The sequence below is a fragment of the Augochlora pura genome, chromosome 2, assembly GCF_028453695.1.
Source record: "Augochlora pura isolate Apur16 chromosome 2, APUR_v2.2.1, whole genome shotgun sequence".
Taxonomy (NCBI): domain Eukaryota; kingdom Metazoa; phylum Arthropoda; class Insecta; order Hymenoptera; family Halictidae; genus Augochlora; species Augochlora pura.
In genome coordinates, this window is record NC_135773.1 from 10,293,942 (window position 1) to 10,314,912 (window position 20,971).

A 20,971-nucleotide genomic window follows, 5' to 3' on the forward strand; every position below is an offset into this window, starting at 1 on the left:
GGCATCTCGTTCATGGAAGCAAATACAAGGACAGAGAAAGAGTGCGTCGAATCAAAACTATGATATCACTCGGAACAAAAAAATGTAATACCGTGTGGAGTAATGGTGTTTTATCAATGCGATAAAAACATACCTGGGAAGTAATACACACTTTCTACATACTGGTTGCATCTGATAATAGGGGAATATCATTTATACGATCTTTAATATCAAAGCTGAGAGAACACAAAACATCGAGAAAGTGAGTATTAAAATCTCTTTAATCCTTTCCGTTGTTAGTCTCTCTCTCTCAATTAGAATGTACGGTATAACAACTCGAGGTACTTTTACGATTATTTTGTATGTATTAACGTTAATCTCACGCAGCAATGGCCATTGAAATTACTCTACATAATCAATAACCGTCCGCGTTATTATTCCACGATGGTACTGCGCCAGATTATATAGAATTATTAAGGGATAACGGTGGAATAATTTAGTGCAGCTACCGAACTTGCATTTCGGAATAATGCAAGTAATCGCATTTTTAGAAAGTCACCCAATTCCATGATTTACTGTTGCACAACTTTTGTAAAATGAATTTTCATTTATTAATTGATTTACTTAAAGGGCTGAAATTCGTACAGAATTTTAATTATTCCTGACCATCGATGTAACAATAGCCTTAGTTACTTTGAGTTTACAGTCTATAATAATTCACACTACTGTGACAGGTATCGCGAGATTGGGACTCAAAAATGTCACACGACAGAAAATTGATCGGATCGTTAATCAATAATACCTGGGACGCGTGAAAAATAAGAATCGAAATGATAGAATTTTGCTCTGGGAATAATCGTAGCCGTTCATGGGGTAATAGATAAATAATAAAATATCGTGGCCTTAAAATTTAATCCGTTTTGAAAATTACGCAAAGATCGCGAAATAATAAATGCGGAACAACTTTTTAAGCAATGAAATAATTTCAATGAATATTTTAATTAATTTAATCGGCGATGGTTGTTCTCAATTAATGCTAGAATGATAAGGTTCGTGATAATGGCGTTATTTTTAGTAAGATGGTTTAATCGTGCAATTGATCAATATGAGAAAAGCGCAGATCAACGTATTGTCAAAATATTGAGCGCGAATAAATTAATAAAATACTATCATTTAGGTTTATAGAAAAACTAACGTGTCTGCATGAAGTACCTTAAAGAAAATGTCGAAATAATTGATAAATAAAATTATAAATGAACCCAGGTATTCTAGCAGCGACATTGTTAGTTCGAAATAATTTCATTACTTTTTCTTCCTATTATCAATAAATGTTACCACGAAATTCGCGAAGGCCAGTTCTTTTATTCATTTTCCGTTTAATCCAATTACAAACGAAAATAGTTAAACAAGATTAAATGCAGATAATCTACATAGAATAACAAGGAACAGTTAACAGAATGTTTGATGAGGCCCTTGCTCACGTATTAATTTACCGGCGCAGTCAATTAGTAATTGATCCATTCGATGATTTAATGCTCACTCGCCCATTACTATCGCCTTATAATGCAAATAATATGTTCACGTTGCAGCTGCATTGTGCGTCTACGTAGCAAATTTCAATTCCTCGTATTACAATTAGTCTCCTATTTCTGCGTAAAAGTGTGTCAACGGTTTATGGGGCTCGCCACGCTCGTATAAACTCCATCCAATTAGAAAAGCGCTTAGTTTCGAAATGGGATCGTTTCTATCGAAAATTCAATGCTTAAAATGTCTTAGAGCCGGTGACACGTGCTGAAGATCGATGATATCCCGGGGACGCGATAAAACGGGAATGCGGCGCAAATCTTTTTTTCACGCAGACCTTCTATTTTCAGTTGAATTGCGAAATCTCATTTCGTTATAAGCGAATTTTATTTTCAGTTAGCCCCCATTGATGTATAAATTGTAATCTGACCTATCAGCACAGTCTTATTCAATGGCACGCGCATCCGACGGAAATTCAATCACAATTTTTTTTTAAAAGTTAAACGGGCTTCAAACCAATTTTACTCTAGAGCTCCGATTCCGTTTTAATTCTGCGTATTTCTGAACGTGCTTCGGCGAACGATCAAACAAGCTCGCCTCGCATGAAATCAAAATTCGCTGACACGAACACAGTTGATAAAAATTGATTCGCGATCGCACCGGGGTATTTTACTAAACCCCTGTCGGTATAACTGTCGGTATGCTTATTTCACCAGCGACAAGATGGAACTGTGCAACCTCCAAAAAAGCTCTAAATATGATTTCATTAAAAACATAGATAAGGGATACTGAAAGACGAAGACAGGAGAGAGGATACTAACCCCGGACATAAATAAAGAATAAATATCAATAATCTGTTTGTACATTAAGCATCATAATGTACACGTATTATAATCAATCGTTTAATATACACATGCGATAATAAATTGCCTAACATGAATGGAATGTATAGCAATCAATCGTTTAATATGCACGTATAATAATCAATTGCCAATGATAAATTGTCTCTTGTTCCACAGTTTATGTTATTTCATGGTATCAAAACCAAGGTCGAGGAAATATTCTTGAAGTATAAAAAGCTGAGAGTTAATCGAGTGCTTCGACAATAATAAAATAAAATTTCAAGAAATCCTAGAGATAGAGTTAACCGATTTGGTCTAAGAACGTCTCGGCTATAAATAAGAATATCTATTGAGAATTTATGTGCCATCGTCTCCACGGGTCCGTCGGTTTTAGTGTTAATTATCGGAGCAGTCGTCGGAGCGGCCGACTCCTTTTGTGTCCGGCAAAGCGAAGCAACCGGAGGGACGCTGGACGAAAGTTTCGACTCGTTTCCACGCAGAGCACATTAATCATAATACGTCACTTACTAAACGAGCCGTCCCGTTGGCCGTCGGCAACGAGGTCAACCCCGACCCACGGAACAGAAACCCTCCCCCGAGCAGCCCCGCTGGTTAATTTCGATGTAACGTGCGCGCTGCGTGGTACGTGCCCACATTCCCCGCATATTACCTTCCGCGTGTTCACCTGTTACAATTAACTCGACCTCGAACAAACGTCCAACGGCTTCGCTGAATATTCAGGAATTGTTCGCAAGACTCGGATCGATGCCAATGCGTTTTGTTCGAGTACTCGCGAGTACTTTCGCCGGGTGCACGCGTTACGAAGCTCTGTTTAGCTGGAACGATTTTCAACGATTTAATTTCCCTACATTCCTTGGAAAGTATCGCGGCAAAACAGTCCGCTTGGATTTCCGAGTTTTATTTCGTACATTGATCGAATCGATTCTGATTTATTCGTCGTTTGATATTTTAAACGAACACATCGCAGCACGATTGAATTCGCCAGAAATCAAAGAGTTATTTACCACGTTCGCTAACCGTGTTAATAGCTTTCGTAGTTATAGTTGAGCCTTCACCGGCGAAATCGATTAACTCCAGTTTTTCAGCTTTTCAATATTCGATTTTGTTATTGCCGAAACACTCAATACATTATTTCTTAATTTTTTAAAATGATTAAAGAATTAAAGAATTAACGAACTTTTTTTGTAGTTTCGATGTCATGTAGTTGATGCAGACAATGATGACGTTGCATAAAAATAAGAGACTTTAAATATATTAATAAACAAATTCTCTAAATATCACGCTGTGCCATTTAGATAACGACGGCCATCAAATTAGTTTGATGTTCTTTACGTATATGTGACGTCAAAATTATGGTTGTCACATGCGTGACGCTAGCGGGGAACGTGTTGAAAAGAAACATTCGTAAACTTTCATCCAACGACCATAGGATGATTAAATGCATCGAAGACCTTGGAAAATTGTCGACTGAATTTCAAAAGGGCTAACTTTTTGAGATCTGAAGACCTTGGGGACTTTGAAATGTTCTAAGATTCGGCGAGCATTGAATTTTGTTGCATTGAAAACCTAAAAGCTTTCGAAATTACATTAACTAATATCTCAGACATTTTTTAAGTTTCAAACCTTTGACCTTCCCCAAAGTCTTTCTCGGTAAGTTTAATAACCTCGACGAGTTTAATAATATTCAGAGTTCGGAGATCGTGCAAAACGCTGAGAGCTTCCACTTTTTAATACTAAAATTTGGTCCAAATTTTGTTGGGAATATTGGAAGGACCAAGGTAACTAAGATTATCCTCGACAGCAGTATCGGATAATGAAAGTTAAAGTTTCGATCATATAAACAAGGTGCGGATAATACGGATAATTGGTATTTAAGAACAATTTAAGAAAGACCTATACATACAAGAAATTTTTATATTAATTTACATGCTATTATTACTGAGGATAATGCAAACCGTCCGTAAAATAAACTTCGATGTTGCTGCGCGCAGGAGACGGTATGCAGATACGCCGTAGCAAAAAATGTTGGCAGAACGACGACGTTGGAAGGATATCGATCTCAAAGGTACCGAATATTCACCGAATCGGCGAATAATTCTCCGCGTCACAATCTGGATTTAGGGCTCGTAAAAATGTCGTTTGCGAGGGAGCGCAGGGAGAATCGATAGGAAAAAAACGAGCTTTCGAAAGCGCCGAGATAGTCCTGTATAGCCATTACAGCGCAGCGTTTCTGGAATCCCGTATCCCTACTGATTTATGTGATCCAAACGATCGGTTTATCACGATCTTTATGTAAACGTACGGTAAATAAAACGTTCGAATTACCTGGACAACGCCGAATAATCTAAATAACTTATTAGAAACGTCAGAGAGGGCCTAACCGATTAAGGTGGCCATTAATTGCGCTTAGAGGTTATCAACGACTCCACCCACACGAACAAGTTACAGAGTTGAAATTTTGCACAGATAAGTTTTCCTTGGTCAGTCATCGAACGGTATAAGAGTCATTGAAAATCCTCTAGTTTTGGCCATCCTAATCGGTTAGGTTCTTCTCAGACATAATTAAATAATATTAACTCTTTTGCGACCGTAAAAATTTAGCTCAATGTTACATTTTCGATTCTATATTGATTTCATTAATTTTACTAGTCGCAAAACATATTTGATATTTAAAAAATTATATAATAATATTAAAGCTTACTTACAATAATAGATATTAAATTATTGGTTAATATGACAACCGATTTGTTATCGTTCGGAGTAAAAAGTCGATTTATAAGCTACCGGTCGGTAAAGTGTTAAGCGACAGATATAATGTGGCAAAAAAATATTAGAATACAGTAAAATCAATCGTCTTGGGTATCTGTTTTAAAGGAGATCCTCCGTTTTGCGCGAACCACATTTCGCTTAATTAGGCCTGTTCCCTGATATGGAGGTTGGTACTGGAGGTTGTTGATAAGGGTTTGCCGATAACCGCGGTAATTACAAGATATCTAACCGTGAATAGCTTGAATCCTAGCTAGCGATGGCATCAACTTCGACGCAAATTCATAAATATCGATCGATACAATAACTTGGCATGATATTCTCTTTTCGAGGCGATATTCTCTTTTATCGCAACCGAGCTATTGTATCGGTAGCTGTGAAGAAAAATGTCACACGTCATACACGTTCATTAAATCTCTCTATCAAAAATGTTCCTTCGTTGTCTTTTTATGGTATAAAAATTTATGCTTCCTCCGCATTGCCCAATATTTTATATCCGAACAATTAATCTTAATAAAAACAGACAGCATCACAATGGAATTGAGTAGATTTTAGGCGAAGGCACGAGTCCATTGCAAGTTATATTATTCTACCTCACCGTGTCGCTTACCACTGTCGAGCTGACAAAATACTATTTAATTACCATCGTAAATAATTTATTATTTAAAGTAGTATATCAAATATTTTCTCTATAAATATTAGCCAGCTCTGATCACGATACTGCCGTCTACCTTGCTGTACCGTAACCGCGAGCATACTTAATTCCATCGCTGGCCTCGGGGTAGTCCGCGAATCATTCCACGCTTCGAGGATCGATAATTCGAGGAAGTTGGGAAAAGCAGCGGCGGCTCGTTATCAGCGGCACGCAGGAGCTAACAGGACGACGGCGGGAAAAAATCGGTCTCGCCGACTTCCCGGTCGCGTGCTCGCTGCCATACGACAACGCCGTGAGTCACGCCCGCCGATGTCCTGGCCGTTAGGCACCGCCGTGAGATTGGACCGTCGCGCCGCGTTATCTGCGCCAAGTAGGAAGCGAATCTCGCGTAATTAATTTTAAGCCGAGCCTGGAACATCGTCGCGAGGGCCGGGCACGGTCCTCTCGTTTCTGAGTCAATTACAATCCGACGCCGGCACCATCGGAATTATCGCGAGTGTTTCCTGCTGACGAATACCCGACTGCAATAACATCCCGCGCGCGGTGGAGTGTTTACTTCGAAAAGCTCGCCAAACAACAACGCTATTTACTTTTTCCTCGAAACGGGCACGATTTATTCCGAACCTACTTGGTTTCGGAATTTTTCAATTGCTCTTTCAAGTTGTTGCTCAAATAATTATGAATATTTTTAATTCCTCGCTCTCGAATGTTTTCTCCCGGAGAACACTTGTGGCACTTTCGCGATTAAAAATTTTCGTTTCGCGTAAAGTCTGCACCGGTATCACGTTTTTCTATTTCTATTTGACATTTTCTGTTCCACCGCAGCGATTTCGAGAGTTTATTAATTCAGAAAAAATATATTTAGCCGGATGAATGTTGAAAAGTTCAGACGCATAATACCGAGCACCGTTTCACAATGTTCTTGTATTTTGCAGGAATAACGAATTTAAAATATATGAGTATATATCGAGATGAAACTCCAGTTCACGAAACGTGAAAAGTTTAGTATTTGAGTCAGCTCTTGTTCGTGACTCCGTTTATTCGTTTTTGTCGAGAAGTGATCGACGAATTGAGCAATAATATTGCGAAATGTCTGGAACAATGAGTGATCGGGAGAACTATAAAACGCTTACTAATTCGAATCGTTTACACGTCTATAGTATGAGTGGAACCGGTAATGACGTAGTCACGAATGAAATAGCGAAAAAATCGAGAACGAAAGATCTATTAGCTAAGATGTATAACAGGTTTATTTTGTTGGATGCTATAACAGCGATGTGAAAAAATACTAATTATAAGAATGTGGAAATTAGGGTCAAGTTCTGTAGGGACAAGACACGTGTCTAAAATAATCGATCGCAACGAACATCGAACATACAGTAAATCATTCAGAATTACTATGAGACGCGGTAAAAATAGAGCTACAAAAATCACTAACGGGAGACTATTTTCATAGGACGGAAGCGTCGCTTCGCGAAGTAAAGCGTCGTCGAATATTGATCGTGCGGAAAAATTTTGAAATCAGCACCGGCAGGTGCTAAATTATTTCCGTTCGCGAAGGGTCCCTTTTCCTATCCAGTGCTCGACGTCTGTGGGTCAATGAGGCGATGCATAATTCAATTGTATTCTTCATCCCGGCCGACATCCCGAGGAAAGAATATCGACGCCCAATAAGCGTGTTCCGAGGTATCGCCCTTCCCTTTTTTCCACTCTTTCCCGGCCGACGAAATCCCATTTCCCGAGGCGGAACAAGGGAGAGCAGAACGGCGAGTCGTGCGCCGCTTCCGAAACTTTTCCGGTTTAAGGGAAAATCGTTCAGGACGTCCGGGAGCGGGATTTCATCTGCCCTGCCTGAAATATTGACAACCTTATCTTGAACACTCTGACAGGCCAAATTGAAGGCAGCGATCGTTACGAAAATTTATCAGGGAACGGTGTAATCGATGACGCGAATGATAGCCCGACAGCGCGAAACAAATTCTTCAATAATTCGTGTGTCTATGGTACAGTAGTGCGAATAATATAGACTCAATGTAACCTTAATATATATATATATATATATCTTCATATTAAAAATAATAGAAAATATAAATATACGAATATAATATCTTGCAGAGTTTTCATTTAGGTATCAGTAACAACGTGACCGTTATTGGATTCTAAAGAGTTTTTTTTTTCCTGTGAGCAAATGAATAAATAAGTAAAAGAAAGAATTAATAAACATCGTTGAGGAAGTGATTATCCGTCTAGTGGAACAGATCCCAATTTTTCGACGCGAGTAGATTAATAAAAAGGAATGAATATCGTGATTAATTCGTCATCGCGTAACCGCGATAACTCTTCATAGTGTAATAATAATCAATCGGGTTCGGAACAGATGGACTCCGATGGGTGAACGTTCGATATTTCCCGGCGCGGCGTAACGTTTGTCGGATTTATGGGAAGTAATATCGTTCGGCGAAAAGAGATTTTTCTTTCCCGCTCCCGGACGGGCAGGAAGGAATCGAAGAGGCCGGTGAATGGGAATTTTTCAAAGGTTTATCAACCCCTTTGAGGCAACAACGCCGCTCCGGTGACTTTGAAGCTTGGAACGTGCTCGAGCGCGTGAATCGTCAGCAATTTTTCAAGCGTTTCCCGGCCGCTTCTCCATCGGATGCGGTTATTCCGCTATTGAGACCGGCGCAACGTCGTCGCCGTCGAAGGACGTTTCACTGCCAAGCGTTGAAATTACCGTGTTAATCGACTGTTACGCGACCGCCTGGGAAAGGGAAAGCGATAAACAAGCGGGCGACGTGTCCGTAGGATTTCACGATGCCGCGTGGTAACGAGCGATCGTTCATCTCGCGCGTCGATCAATGAAGAAGGCGAACGGAACAACATTATACATATATTAGTCTATTTGGACGAAAACTTTTTTTGGTTGATCCTCCGTTAATTAATCCTTCAGAGGCGACGTCTGCACGCTGTATCGATGAATATTTCCGAATCGATTATATTGACAAAATGTAACGATTTCGTTGTTAAAATGTTTCATTGAATGCAGCCTTCGTAAAATGTAAATGCCATTTAAAGAAAGAAAGTTATGGTATTTCATATTATATCTTGTATTGTATCGCAAATGCATAAAATCTGCAGTCCAATTATGTCTTTGCATAACGAAGCTAAGAAAATAATTCAACGCTCTTAAACATTGTAATTGTTGGTATCTGTTTCACTTTGTCTCGACTGTTCTATAGCTCTTGAGTTCCATCGCGTTTCTTGCTCGCCTGCGTTCGCGGAAGTAATACTAACACACTCAGAGCCTGACGTGCTTCCTAGCCGAAAATGACGACCAAAGGATAGCAATACGATGACGGTAGTCAAGAGGCGTTGTTTGTTTACAATTGGCCAGACTCGAGCCTTCGTTACTTGGAAATTGTGGTTAATAGGAAGGGATCGTTTCTGTCAATAAGGGAAACGCGTTTACCCTACTTCCGCGAGGTCATTAACATGGGTTGGTTGGTGAGGATCGGTTCTACACTTTTCTCGGTGCCTTCTTTTGAGCAACTTCGTACGTTTCGCGCAACGTGAAAGGCTCGACGCGTGACCGATCTTACGAGTACGTAATTGAAACATAAATCGTAGAGCAGAGCGTTAAAAGCAACGGGAAGTGACTACAATATTGGTAACTTCAAAATATACAATTAAACAATATATTCGGTGCTTTACCAGATAATGCATAAAATATTTAAACACGTTGTACTTGATATACATTTTAAGTTGGTGCATAAGTTAGTACAAATAGTAACATATATTTTAAATCGTGTGATAAGCCAGAGAGAATACTATAAATAATTCAATATATGTTGAAATAATTAATATAAGTTCGTTAGACAGTTTTGGAACAATACAAATATTACTTGCCATGCGCCGCAAGTAGAATGTAAGAATAAAGATCCCCGCGTGTAGAGGAGAAATGTTTGTTATCACGGCGATTGTTCTTTTTTTGCAGGGCTTCTTCAGGAGAAGCATTCAGAAGCAGATAGAATACAGGTGCCTGAGGGACGGCAAGTGTCTGGTCATCAGATTAAATCGGAACCGCTGCCAGTATTGCAGATTTAAGAAGTGCCTAGCTGTCGGCATGTCCAGGGACTGTAAGTAGACGAGTCGCTTGAAACGAAGATTACTTTGAGCCGTGACTTGCGCGATGCAAATTCGTGTAACCACCGGAATTAATCCATGGATGGCATACCGTGGACTGGATCCGAAAAAATGCGAATGAAAGTGGAATATGTCTTTGTAGCAAGATTTGTCGTGTCTCTGCGAATTTTAGTGGCTTAGGGTACATGTTTTAAGTGCATTTTCCGTACCATAAGAAAAGCTAACGTTCATCATACCTTCTTTAACGTTAAAATTTATCTAATAGTTCTATAGGCAAAACTAGTAAAGTAGTTCTATACTAGACATTCTACACGTGGTTTGCAGTGTCATTTCTTAATAATTGATCGATTTAATTGAATGTTCATTCGTTAGTTGTTTAACGTATTCAGGGATGTATAAATTTAATGGCAGATAAATATGGTTACAATAATATCATTCAAGGGATTAAATAACGATTCTTGGATGATCATTTCAACGGATATAAAACTGAAGTGTTCATTGATTGGGTAGGTCTCCCTCCCAGAAATATTTCTAAAAGCTTTAAAAATAGAGAAAAATATCTAGCTCGAAACGATCAAAATTTTAGTTTAAATTGGCGTACCTAGTACAATTATATTTTTATATTGACGGTAAGTAATGTAGCTATTTAATACGAAAGGGTGAACCATATTACAACCCTTTAAAAAACTTGCTAAATCGTAAATGTTTTTCATTTTTATTTTTTAGAGTTACAATTTGTAACAATAGTTGGTTATTAGAACACGCGTAAAGTAAGAATATTCACAAAGTAATCAATACTATATTGTTTAACTTTTCAATCTTGATTAACATTCAAATAAAATTGGACAAAATTCTTGAAATTATTAGCATGGCAGTCAAAATGTTAAAGAATCTACAAAACAACTAACTACATATGTTAAACTTCTCTTATTTGATAAAAATGTGTACGACAATGGCGTTATCGTAATCGAGACTTTCGTGTACATAAGCTGTATGCTTTTAAACAAAATTATCACCATGCAATGCCAACACTACCGTCAGCTCCGATTACTGTTACTCAAGTATCAACGTGCCATTCGAACCCCGACGAAGCTCGAGTACAATGTTATACAAACGTTGGGATAATTTTTCTAAAAGAACACGGCTTCATCAACGCGTTGAATGACACACGGCTACTGGATAATAGTCTTTCTTTCTAGTCTATCTTTGGTACAGTAAAATGAACAGACAATTAAAATCGATTATCAGAATAAAATTAACTTACACTGTCATCCGCCAGACTATGCAAGCATTAAAGTTTTAATCTGCCTTTCTGCGTGATACAGTTATTATGGACTCAATCGTTAAATTAAAATCGTTAAAGTATATAAAACACAAAGTTATTTCTACTACTTTATTTGAATGAACCACAAGATAAAATTTCTTTTCATAAGTTGTCCACAAGATAAAAATAGTAAAGTATTTGGAAACACTATTTCAATACAGTATAGTATATTGTTACATAGCAAATAAAATATCTACAACTCGAATTTGAACAAACACTTAGATTAAAAAGAATTCCACAAATCTGAATAAATATCAATTAAATGCAAGAGAAACGAGAAAAGAGCACACCTGAAGTTAAATTCTTGCTCGAGAAGAATGAGCAAAGAAATTACATTGCTGTTAACGATATCACTTACCCTACGAGTTGCAAATTGGATCCAGTCCAGGTAGTGGTGCATATTCTGTTACACCCCCTGACCAATGAATAAATTTGACGGGCAAGATGCTGCCGTTAATAGAATATTTTTCATTTCACTTCCCGACAGGGGAAGTACACGCTCGCGTTAATAATCGCGGTGTCTTTTACTTTCCGAAACTTCCGGGGCTCGGTGGAGCACGGCGAGGGCAAAGTAAACTGAAGCGAAGTTGCGTGCATAATTAAACGTCAAAGTTCCACGGTGCAATATGCGGCTGTGTGTAATAGGCAGCCCGGGAAGCTTCCCGCTCGTATTGTCGGCGAAATCGTAATAAGCTTTAGCAGCCTTCTGATCCGCTTCGAAAGGGGTGCATTACATCATAGAGGGTAAAGCTGTCCGGAAGCATCATCCCCTATTGGACGGCATAATTCTCCGATGCAGGATGTCGGACATTAATCTTCCAATTGTGTGATTATATTGCTGGGCTGAATAGTATTCAATGCGCAATTGTGACGTCGCGGATTTTTACACTTTTATTCGCGGTTCTTGCTGGTCGATTTATAGAAAGTTGGAATTCGATTTCACCTCGAAGGACTTTTCTCGGATCGGAGACAGAACTTGTTTCTGACTCAGCGTTTGTGATCTCATAATCTAGCCGGTTAATTACATTTGTGGACACATTCATTTTATTTACGCAGCCTTGTTGTTCTAACAAGGAAAAATAAGTACATACACGTTTGGCAAAAAAAATCGCAATCAAGCGTTTCTGTACAAAATGAAGTGTGTAACTCGATCACGGTAACTGCAATAATTCACGCAATACTTGATTTATCGCGCCAGCACAGTTGGATACTGTGATAAGCGAAAGCTTTTTGGAGGTTCCAATAGCCATCGATGATTTTTCAAATGATATTCGAGGTTGTGTGAAATTGGTTTTAATGCCATTTATCATACCTTGATGCTAGAAATGCGTGGAGCATTTACTTTTAACTTTCAATTAATTTACCTCAGAAACGTTCGGGGTGGTATTTCATGGATAGTTCACAAACTGGTATCATTGTAGCAGCTATTTCGACGAATTGATCAAATGCTCGAACGCAAAAATAGTTGTTTCTGAAATGTTTATCTTTCTGTTTCGAAATAGAAGGATCAGCAGACTGAATTTGATCTTATCGAATTATGAGCGTAATTATCTTTAAGCGCCTGTAATTGGAGAACTGTGTACGCGCAAATACTCTTGACGGGCTGCCAAGGCCAGAAAGCAACAAGAAGAAGATTGGTAATTTATTCGATGCTACTGTGGACGAGCTTAAGTTTCCAGTTGAAAATGATTAATGAAGGGATGAAAGCTCTTGATGTATACGGTAATGGAAGTTGCCCTTAATCCGGCGCGCTGGCCTTAATCGCCCAACATCGTTCTCTTTTCATTATAACATCGTCCCACGTTTTTCTTTTTCTTCTACGCGCGCACCGTTTCTTCGTAGATCTTCGCTTTTTATAAAGTTCACGTAGTCGCTGTTTAATGTAAGCTTTAACTGGTGGGATATTTATCAGTGAAAGTTTAATATGAAAATGGTATCCGTCTCGCGGCACAGATTTTCTAAAAGCTGAATAATGGCCGAAAGAGAATAAACAATCGCGCCATAACCCCAGAGGTTGCTTTCTAATTTGTCCTGCATACTTCGCCGCTAAATTATCATTATTATGACTGCAGATATTCAGCCAAATCCTGTTGCATAAACGATTTCACCACGTGCAGAAGAAACGGATTCTTTTTTTTTAGTTTATGCGCCTGCGAACACCGCGGTGCTTAAAATTCGCCGTTTAATTGATAAAATCGGATGAACGTTGCAAATAATCCATGGAGAATGCACTTTTTGAAAAAGTGATAATACTTTGCAGCAAGTAAAATATTTTAACCTACCAGGTCTTTTATCATATTGCAAAGAAAATAAAAGTCTCATGTTCCGAAGACTTCACCGTTTCGAATTCTACTCAAGATCAAAAATAGTCTAAATGCAACTTAGTTAACCATGTTATAACATTCTCATATGCAAAATAAGTAAATGATTATAGCATGTTCCTCTTGAAGACGAACGAAAGAATGTTTCCTCAAGAAAACGATGTTATAGCAAAAATGAAGGTCTTGCATTAATTCCGAAATATATTTAACGGTGTAACAGTTAACGAATGATTTTGTTTCAGCTGTAAGATACGGCAGGGTGCCAAAACGTTCAAGAGAACGCGGCCCCGAAGACGCAGTACCAACGACCACCGCTACAACGACAACGACCACGGGCGTGCAGCAACTCACATCTCCCGGTGCTGGCAACAATAACAACAACAACAACAATAACAATAACAACAACAACAACAATACCAGCCAGAACAATAACAACAACAGTCAGAGTCAGAACACCATAGCTTGCGTGCCACCGGCAGCGGTGGTTGAAGCGGATCAGTCGGACGCTGACGTGAAACAGTTGGCAGTGTACGACGTGATACTTCAAGTTTCCCAGGCGCATCACGCTCACTGCGGCTTCACCGAGGAATCGACGAGGGGCATCGTTCGGAAACCGATGACAATACCGGTGAGTTCCGCAAACATTAATTACCGAAACCGCGCGCGACGTTGACGAACTTGCGTTAACGGCGGACGCGACGACGCGTAATCAAAAGAACACGCGGTTGAACGAGTGAAATGTCACAACACAGAAACGCTGGACGGCAGCTTGGGGTGCAATTTAATTTCTCTATTTTTGTTTTGTTTGTTTTCAATACGATAAGAGTTGATACTATAAGAAATGATACGATATGAGAAAATGTCTAATAAATTAAATGTTTGCTTCAGAGGACAATTAATGAACTGAAAAAGAGTTTCTCCTCAAAGCCGTGTGTGAAGGTCACTGGTGTTTTTTTTTTTTTTTTAAAGAAGGTCACGTATGTTCACTAATCTAATATTACAGCGAGTAAAGAAACAAATTTGATTATTTAAAATGTGATGCTCATCGAATGAGATTCGAAACAGTAATGCCAAGTAGCAACAATATTAAATATCTATTATTCCCTATTTAGTATTCCCTACCATTTTAAACATAGCTGCTAACACCCTACTTTAAAAATGTAATCATGTAAATTATTATACAGGTTTTCGTTTTGTTTATATATTGGCTATAACGATACACTGATATAAATGTCTACAGTAAAAAATCACCTCTATCTAAATGATTCTTCCTCTAAAGCAAACATTAGTTTTGTTACGCAATCTCTTGTATCATTGAAACGTGCCTAGATATGCCAGCTTTAAAGATGGAAAGCAGATTTAGAGTTAATCCCAATTACAAAAGAATTAATAATATACTACTTCGTTGTAATCGCTCTACCATCTGTGTCTACCATATCGCGAATTACTTTCGCCAACAACGTTAGAGAAAGATAGAAATAACAGAGTGGGGAAGAACAATACAGGAGCGAACCGCTCGACAATGGAACTATGTTAGAATCGTGCCTATTGTTTTCCATAATCTATATTTTAGTCAGGCTCGAGCAGAGTAATTGTAGAGAGAAAATTCTTAAAAGATGGAAAGAAGATATCGAGTGTTATATTACATTTGCATTTTAATTGAACACGAAACTTTTCTCAAAGTGCTTTCACTCTCCACAAAACTGTGTCAGGCATATATGTAACAAAACCCATGCTAATTATGATCGTTAACGAAAACATAAATTATGTTGACATATTTATTTGCAAAATAAATATAATGATTAGTAACCGATGTTATCAGTTTATCAGAAAAATATGATTGTTTATCAGAAAAAATTTCATCAATTAAAAAACAACGTATAAAATTTTAAATATTAAAATTTACTTTTATGTCCTTTCATATAAAAATTATTAAAGATAATATATAATAATGATAAATTGAAAATAGTTCGTAATATGTTTAAATTAACGTGCGTCTTTAGTAGCCAAAGAGTTAATGAGTCAGCGATGATAAGGATCAACCAGAAAGTTCAGTCGCATCCGTTGTTAGATTTTCATTGAAATTAAACTGAGATGTCTTACTGGAACTGGCAGGAACGCCTGTTTCTTTTGTAATCGGGCTGATTAGGCGAGTGCTTCTTCGCAGCCTGCCAGTCCCGAGGATCCAGAGGCTGCGTCCTCGACGGCGGAGACAGTCGAGTCGCAAAGGATCTGGCTGTGGCAACAGTTCGCCACCAGGATAACGCCGTCGGTGCAGAGGGTGGTGGAGTTCGCCAAAAGGGTGCCAGGATTCTGCGAGCTCTCGCAAGACGATCAGCTGATCCTGATTAAGGTCGGTTTCTTTGAGGTCTGGCTCAGCCATATCTCAAAGATGACCACTGACAGTTCGATGACATTCGAGGATGGTACTTATATCACTAGGCAGCAAATGGAATTGATGTACGAGGTGAGAATCAATGTGAATAACACATTCTGTAGGCACAAACAAAAATGTCTGCTGAATTATATGACCAGACTGTAAATCTTTACCCAATAACGTTTAGATTTTTAATGACGGGCTTTTTTCACAAAATATCGCCAAATTTACGCCGGATTATTTTGCAAATGAAATTAATCCTTCTTGAAATTTTACTATCCATCTTGTTAATAACCTTGACGCATTTGTAATCATTTGACATAAAATCCATATTGAATTTTAAAATTCAATGACATTATATAAATAATTAACAAAGATTAATATTTTTAAAAATTGTGTATACAGCGCAGCCAATTTTGATTTGTCAGAGCGTTAATTTTATTTTGAAAAAGGTAAATTCAACTTGTGAAAGGATGAATAAGACCTGTAAAAGAATTCATTTGCTTCGTAAAAGCGTTAATATTATTGACAAAATATTTAATTTGCATTGCAAACAGGTTAATATGATCTGCCAAAGAATTAATGCAGAGATTGAAAAAATATGATTATAGTCTACGGAAGGATTAATTTCGAGTGCAAAAATCTGTATATGAATATCCGAATATCAAAGCACAAACGGCACGAATTTATAGGACGAGCTAACATCATCACCCCCAAAGCATAGACACCGGCCGTTAATCCTCTACCTACAATAGCTTTGTGCAAACTCCGTCGGGATTGCATTCGAATCAAGTTGTCGATCACTCAAAGCCGATCTCCCCAAATCCCCTGGCAGACCAGCTGCTTTCGAATCCCCGACAATTACTTAATCGATCCTAAAACGTTCCGAAACAAAACAGCCGGATTTTGTATCCGCCTTGATGCAATTCACGTCGGCGCTGAACGGTCACAAATTGTCGGACACCGAGCTGGGCCTCTTTTCCGGCGCCGTTCTTCTGGCCGAGAGGCCGGGATTGAACGACGTCAAGGCGGTGCAGAGGCTTCAGGATCGTCTTCTGGAGGCGCTGAAGGTGCAGGCGTTACGGAATCACACGGTTCCTAGCGAGGCCACATCCGCGGGCGGCTGTCCCAACGTCTCCAGCGTCTCGCAGAGGATACCGGAGCTGAGAGCCCTGGGCGCCAGACACGCGAATCTCCTTGATTGGTTCAGGAGGAACTGGACTAAGCTCAAACTACCGCCCCTCTTCGCCGAAATATTCGACATTCCCAAATGCGAGGAGGATCTTCAGTGAACAGGTAACTTTCCGCAACCACTCTGCAATCCCACAGCCTATGCCCAAACAATTGGAACCACTCGCAATTTTCAAAGTGTAATCTTTCGATTTGCAAGAAATTCAACAGCAAAATATACAATCTGCATTCGACGTATTATCTCGCGCGACCGCCACGTTTCAAGCGAATCAAAAATGTCTAGCAGGACGAACATGAAGAAACGTCTTCGTTGGGAATTTTTCCACATGCCACTTTTCATATTTTTTTATATGCTGAACAATGTGTTTCGTTTACAATACAAATGATCTAACTCGATTGTAAGAAACATAAATTATGATGACAATATCTTTCTTCTTTTAACAATCGTGATAAGTTGAATATAATGTAACAATATTCTTAAATTCCTCTAATGTGATTTTAGTTTTGTGTTTGACTTATAAATATTTGTCGTAAATGTATATAATTTGCAATCTAGTTATTATTTAAGATATTTAGATGACACACGAGCGAAGATGACAATGAGTGATAATAATGACATAAGACGAGAGAATTGTGAGTGGTCCTAATTTTTCAAGCGATGTCTGTATATTTTCGTCCCAAAAATAACAATCCGACTTTGTAAATCAGCGTCTCTCAATCTGTGGGCCGCGTTGAATTTTTGATGGTCGTAAAATGGTAGCTACTATTTCATGCCGAAAACAGAAAAGCGACTGATTTATTAAAGCTTTCGGAAAAGCTCTTGTAGAGCAAAGTAATAATACGAGACTCCCATTTATATTTGATTAAATATCGAATAATAAAAAGAGGAGAGGTTAAAGTTAAAAGCTTCTATGGTCACATGCTTAACTCTTAGAATAGAAACACGAACGAAATATAATAAATATTGGACGTTTCTTTCGGATTTATTTTCCAACTCAGCTTATTCCAATTCAGAATTTATGTAATTTGATTATATTTAAGTCAACGTGATGTTTTGCAATAGGAACTTCTTCAGTTTATAGGAAAGTTAAATTAATCCAAGAATAGTTTATTAACGTTTTGTTTAGACGCTGGATGTTATTACTGATTGTACAATAAAAATTTCAAGGAAAAGGTTGAAACGATCACATTCGTGTGAATAAATAATAATCATCAATCAATAAAATAAATAATAATAATCTTATCCGGATGATAATATCATTCGTTTCAGTAATTGTAAATATTGTTGCAATGTTCCATACTTTTTTTACGTTTTGTTTTCAGTTTATTTAACGGTTATATTTTATCAAACTATTCTTTCATTAAACTATGTATGGATGAATGCATTAAAATCGATATGTCAATTGTGATTCATGAACAATATAGTAATAAATTTTTACATTTTTGGGTTAGTTTTTAAAAATTAAAACGAGAGGAAAATTCCGAAATGTCTATTCAACTACATACTTTTGAAATAACACAGGAAATGAGGAAAAAACGATCGACTTTTCGAAACTCTAGACCGGTTACCTTTCCTTAACGAGTCTACCCAAGTCCGAGGGATACGATCAGAGTCCCCCGCGTTTCTATGTATAGTCTGCACGTACCGAAAGATGATACTGTCTACCCAAAAACCTCCCTGGAGTTAGCAAAACTCTGAAGGAGCTTGCGGTATCACGGATTCGCTAATCTCCTCTCTCCACAGGCGACTTCGGCAAACAGAGTAAATTACGTCACGCGGATCCGCCGAACCCTCAAAACGCAAAACTAGGTTGCCGGAGGCACGAGTCCCGGAGCGACTTCAACCTCGACTTACTTTCCAACTTGGAACAGCACCGGGTGTCCCGGCCCCGTGAAACCGTCACCGCGCGTTCCATAAATCCGTGTTTGCATTTTCATCCACGCCCCTGAAATCCGTCCGAAATTTGCAATTCAATAGCGCGCGCGCGCGCGCTCGCCCGACAACGCCGGAGCATTCTAATCGGGTGGATCGTCTTTGAAGAATGTTTCAGAGTACATCGAGTTAATTCGACGAAAAACGAACGGCCCCCCGGGAAAATGGAACGGGAGAATCCTCCGATTGCCAGTGGTCATCGCACAAACGCGGCTCGAACGTGCCACGAGGACGATTTGTTTTCACACGTTGGCGATGCTGCGCGCCAGGAGGAGGAGGAGGAGAAGGAGGAGGATGAGGAGAAGCCTGTGGATCGTTGATCCGCCGCCATTTCGGCGGATCGATCTCGCCGGATCCGGCACCGTTCGTCTCATTGACAAACGAACGGAAGATGGATCGTTCCACGGCGAGGCGGTACAGATTGCTGATCGAAGCTCCCCTGGACGCAAAGGACGGCGGTTCGGTCGATTAATAAATGGAACGAAATAAATCACACTGCGGTATCAACACTTGGGTCCGAGAGCCGTTCGACATCCGAAATCGAAAGAGCTTCGTCGAGCACGAGGATCCGTACCTATTCGCCGCGGAACGCTTCGGGAAGCATTTAAATACTCAGTCGATGAGGGGGGAGGATAGCATTTTTTCGTTTTTCTTTTCGTCTCGTGTAAATTAGTCTCGCGCATATCGTTGTTGCAATAAAGCGGCGTCGTGATCGAACACGCGCCGCGCGGAAAAGATAGCACAAAACCGTGATCAATTTCCGGAGCGCCGTTTATTATGGCGCTCCCGGTGGAAGTTCTCGGGCGAACTTTTAGAGAACATAAAAACGGAAGACCGAGGTAGTTTAAAAGAGGGCTCGAAGACATTTTTTGGTGACGCGTGTCCCGCGTCGCCTCGCGTCGCGTTCTCGATCGCTCTAGATCGGTCTCGGTCGCTCGCGGCCGGTCGGATGGGGGAAAGATCGGCGGCCACAAACTCGCAGACATATCGCAAGCGATGATGAAACATATTTTTCCGTTCGTCCATAGAATCGTCGGGTTCCCCATCCGGCAGGGACACGCGTCGACGGAAATGGCGGACGCGCGCAACCATAAGTCCATCGGCGCAGCCGCGGGCAAGGTCTACATGCGCGTATCACACTTATACATATTATACAGATATTATACAAGTACAGAAAAACAGGAATGTTTCACGCTATAAAGCTCAAGAGGATGATAAATCTTTATAGGATCGTGTCTCTTTAGATGCATCCGCTACGAATCTCAATCTATGCAATCTCTATTTTTATTACTTGACAAGTAGTGTATAGTGGATTACCTTTATAGATATTGTTGCATCGCTTCAGGGTGTTCCGCGGGAACGGAGAGAGTATATGTATACCGTCTTCTTTCGTTGAGACTTTTCGGTTTTCTAAAAACGATAACGGCTGAAGGACAAATTTGCGCGGAAGCTCGCGTTCCACGCTAAAGCCCAGCGCAGCTGGAACCTTGGAAGTCAACTTTGACCGACCGATTCGAATAATACCGACAAATCGAATTCTGCTTCGCTCATCCTGCGGGACCGTCGACTTTCCGGCTGCGCGCGGCACGGTGTGGTCGAAAAGAGCAAGGAGAAAACGAGTCGATGGTCGCGCACGGTGTGCACGTGTAACATATACCGTTGAGTTGTTGCAATTTGTTATCGGATTGATCAAACGTCGGTCGTCGGCAAACAATCATCGACGAAGGAGAACGTTTCCCGGTGTTGTTGAATGGACTCCTGAAGTGAGCATGTTTCGAACTCTTCGAACTCTTGAACGCTAAATAAAAAAAAAAAAACTCTCTGACAATGACTAGCATGTAATGCGTATCGATATGTAAAATATACTTATAAATATACATTCATCGTGAGAGATTTTG

The 20,971-nt window shown here is 39.4% G+C and overlaps 1 protein-coding gene across 2 annotated transcripts in view; it reads left to right on the plus strand.

Moving 5' to 3' along the window:
• The window catches only part of Eip78c (Ecdysone-induced protein 78C), a 167,852-nt gene extending 146,881 nt beyond the window's left edge, over positions 1-20,971 (plus strand). For both annotated transcript variants that reach the window (XM_078194661.1, XM_078194656.1), the window contains 5 exons: positions 9,779-9,920; positions 13,815-14,200; positions 15,740-16,039; positions 16,849-17,245; positions 19,182-20,971. In XM_078194661.1, coding sequence (XP_078050787.1) covers positions 9,779-9,920; positions 13,815-14,200; positions 15,740-16,039; positions 16,849-17,241 — 1,221 coding nt within the window. In that variant the 3' untranslated portion in view covers positions 17,242-17,245; positions 19,182-20,971. The remainder of the gene's footprint in view (positions 1-9,778; positions 9,921-13,814; positions 14,201-15,739; positions 16,040-16,848; positions 17,246-19,181) is intronic.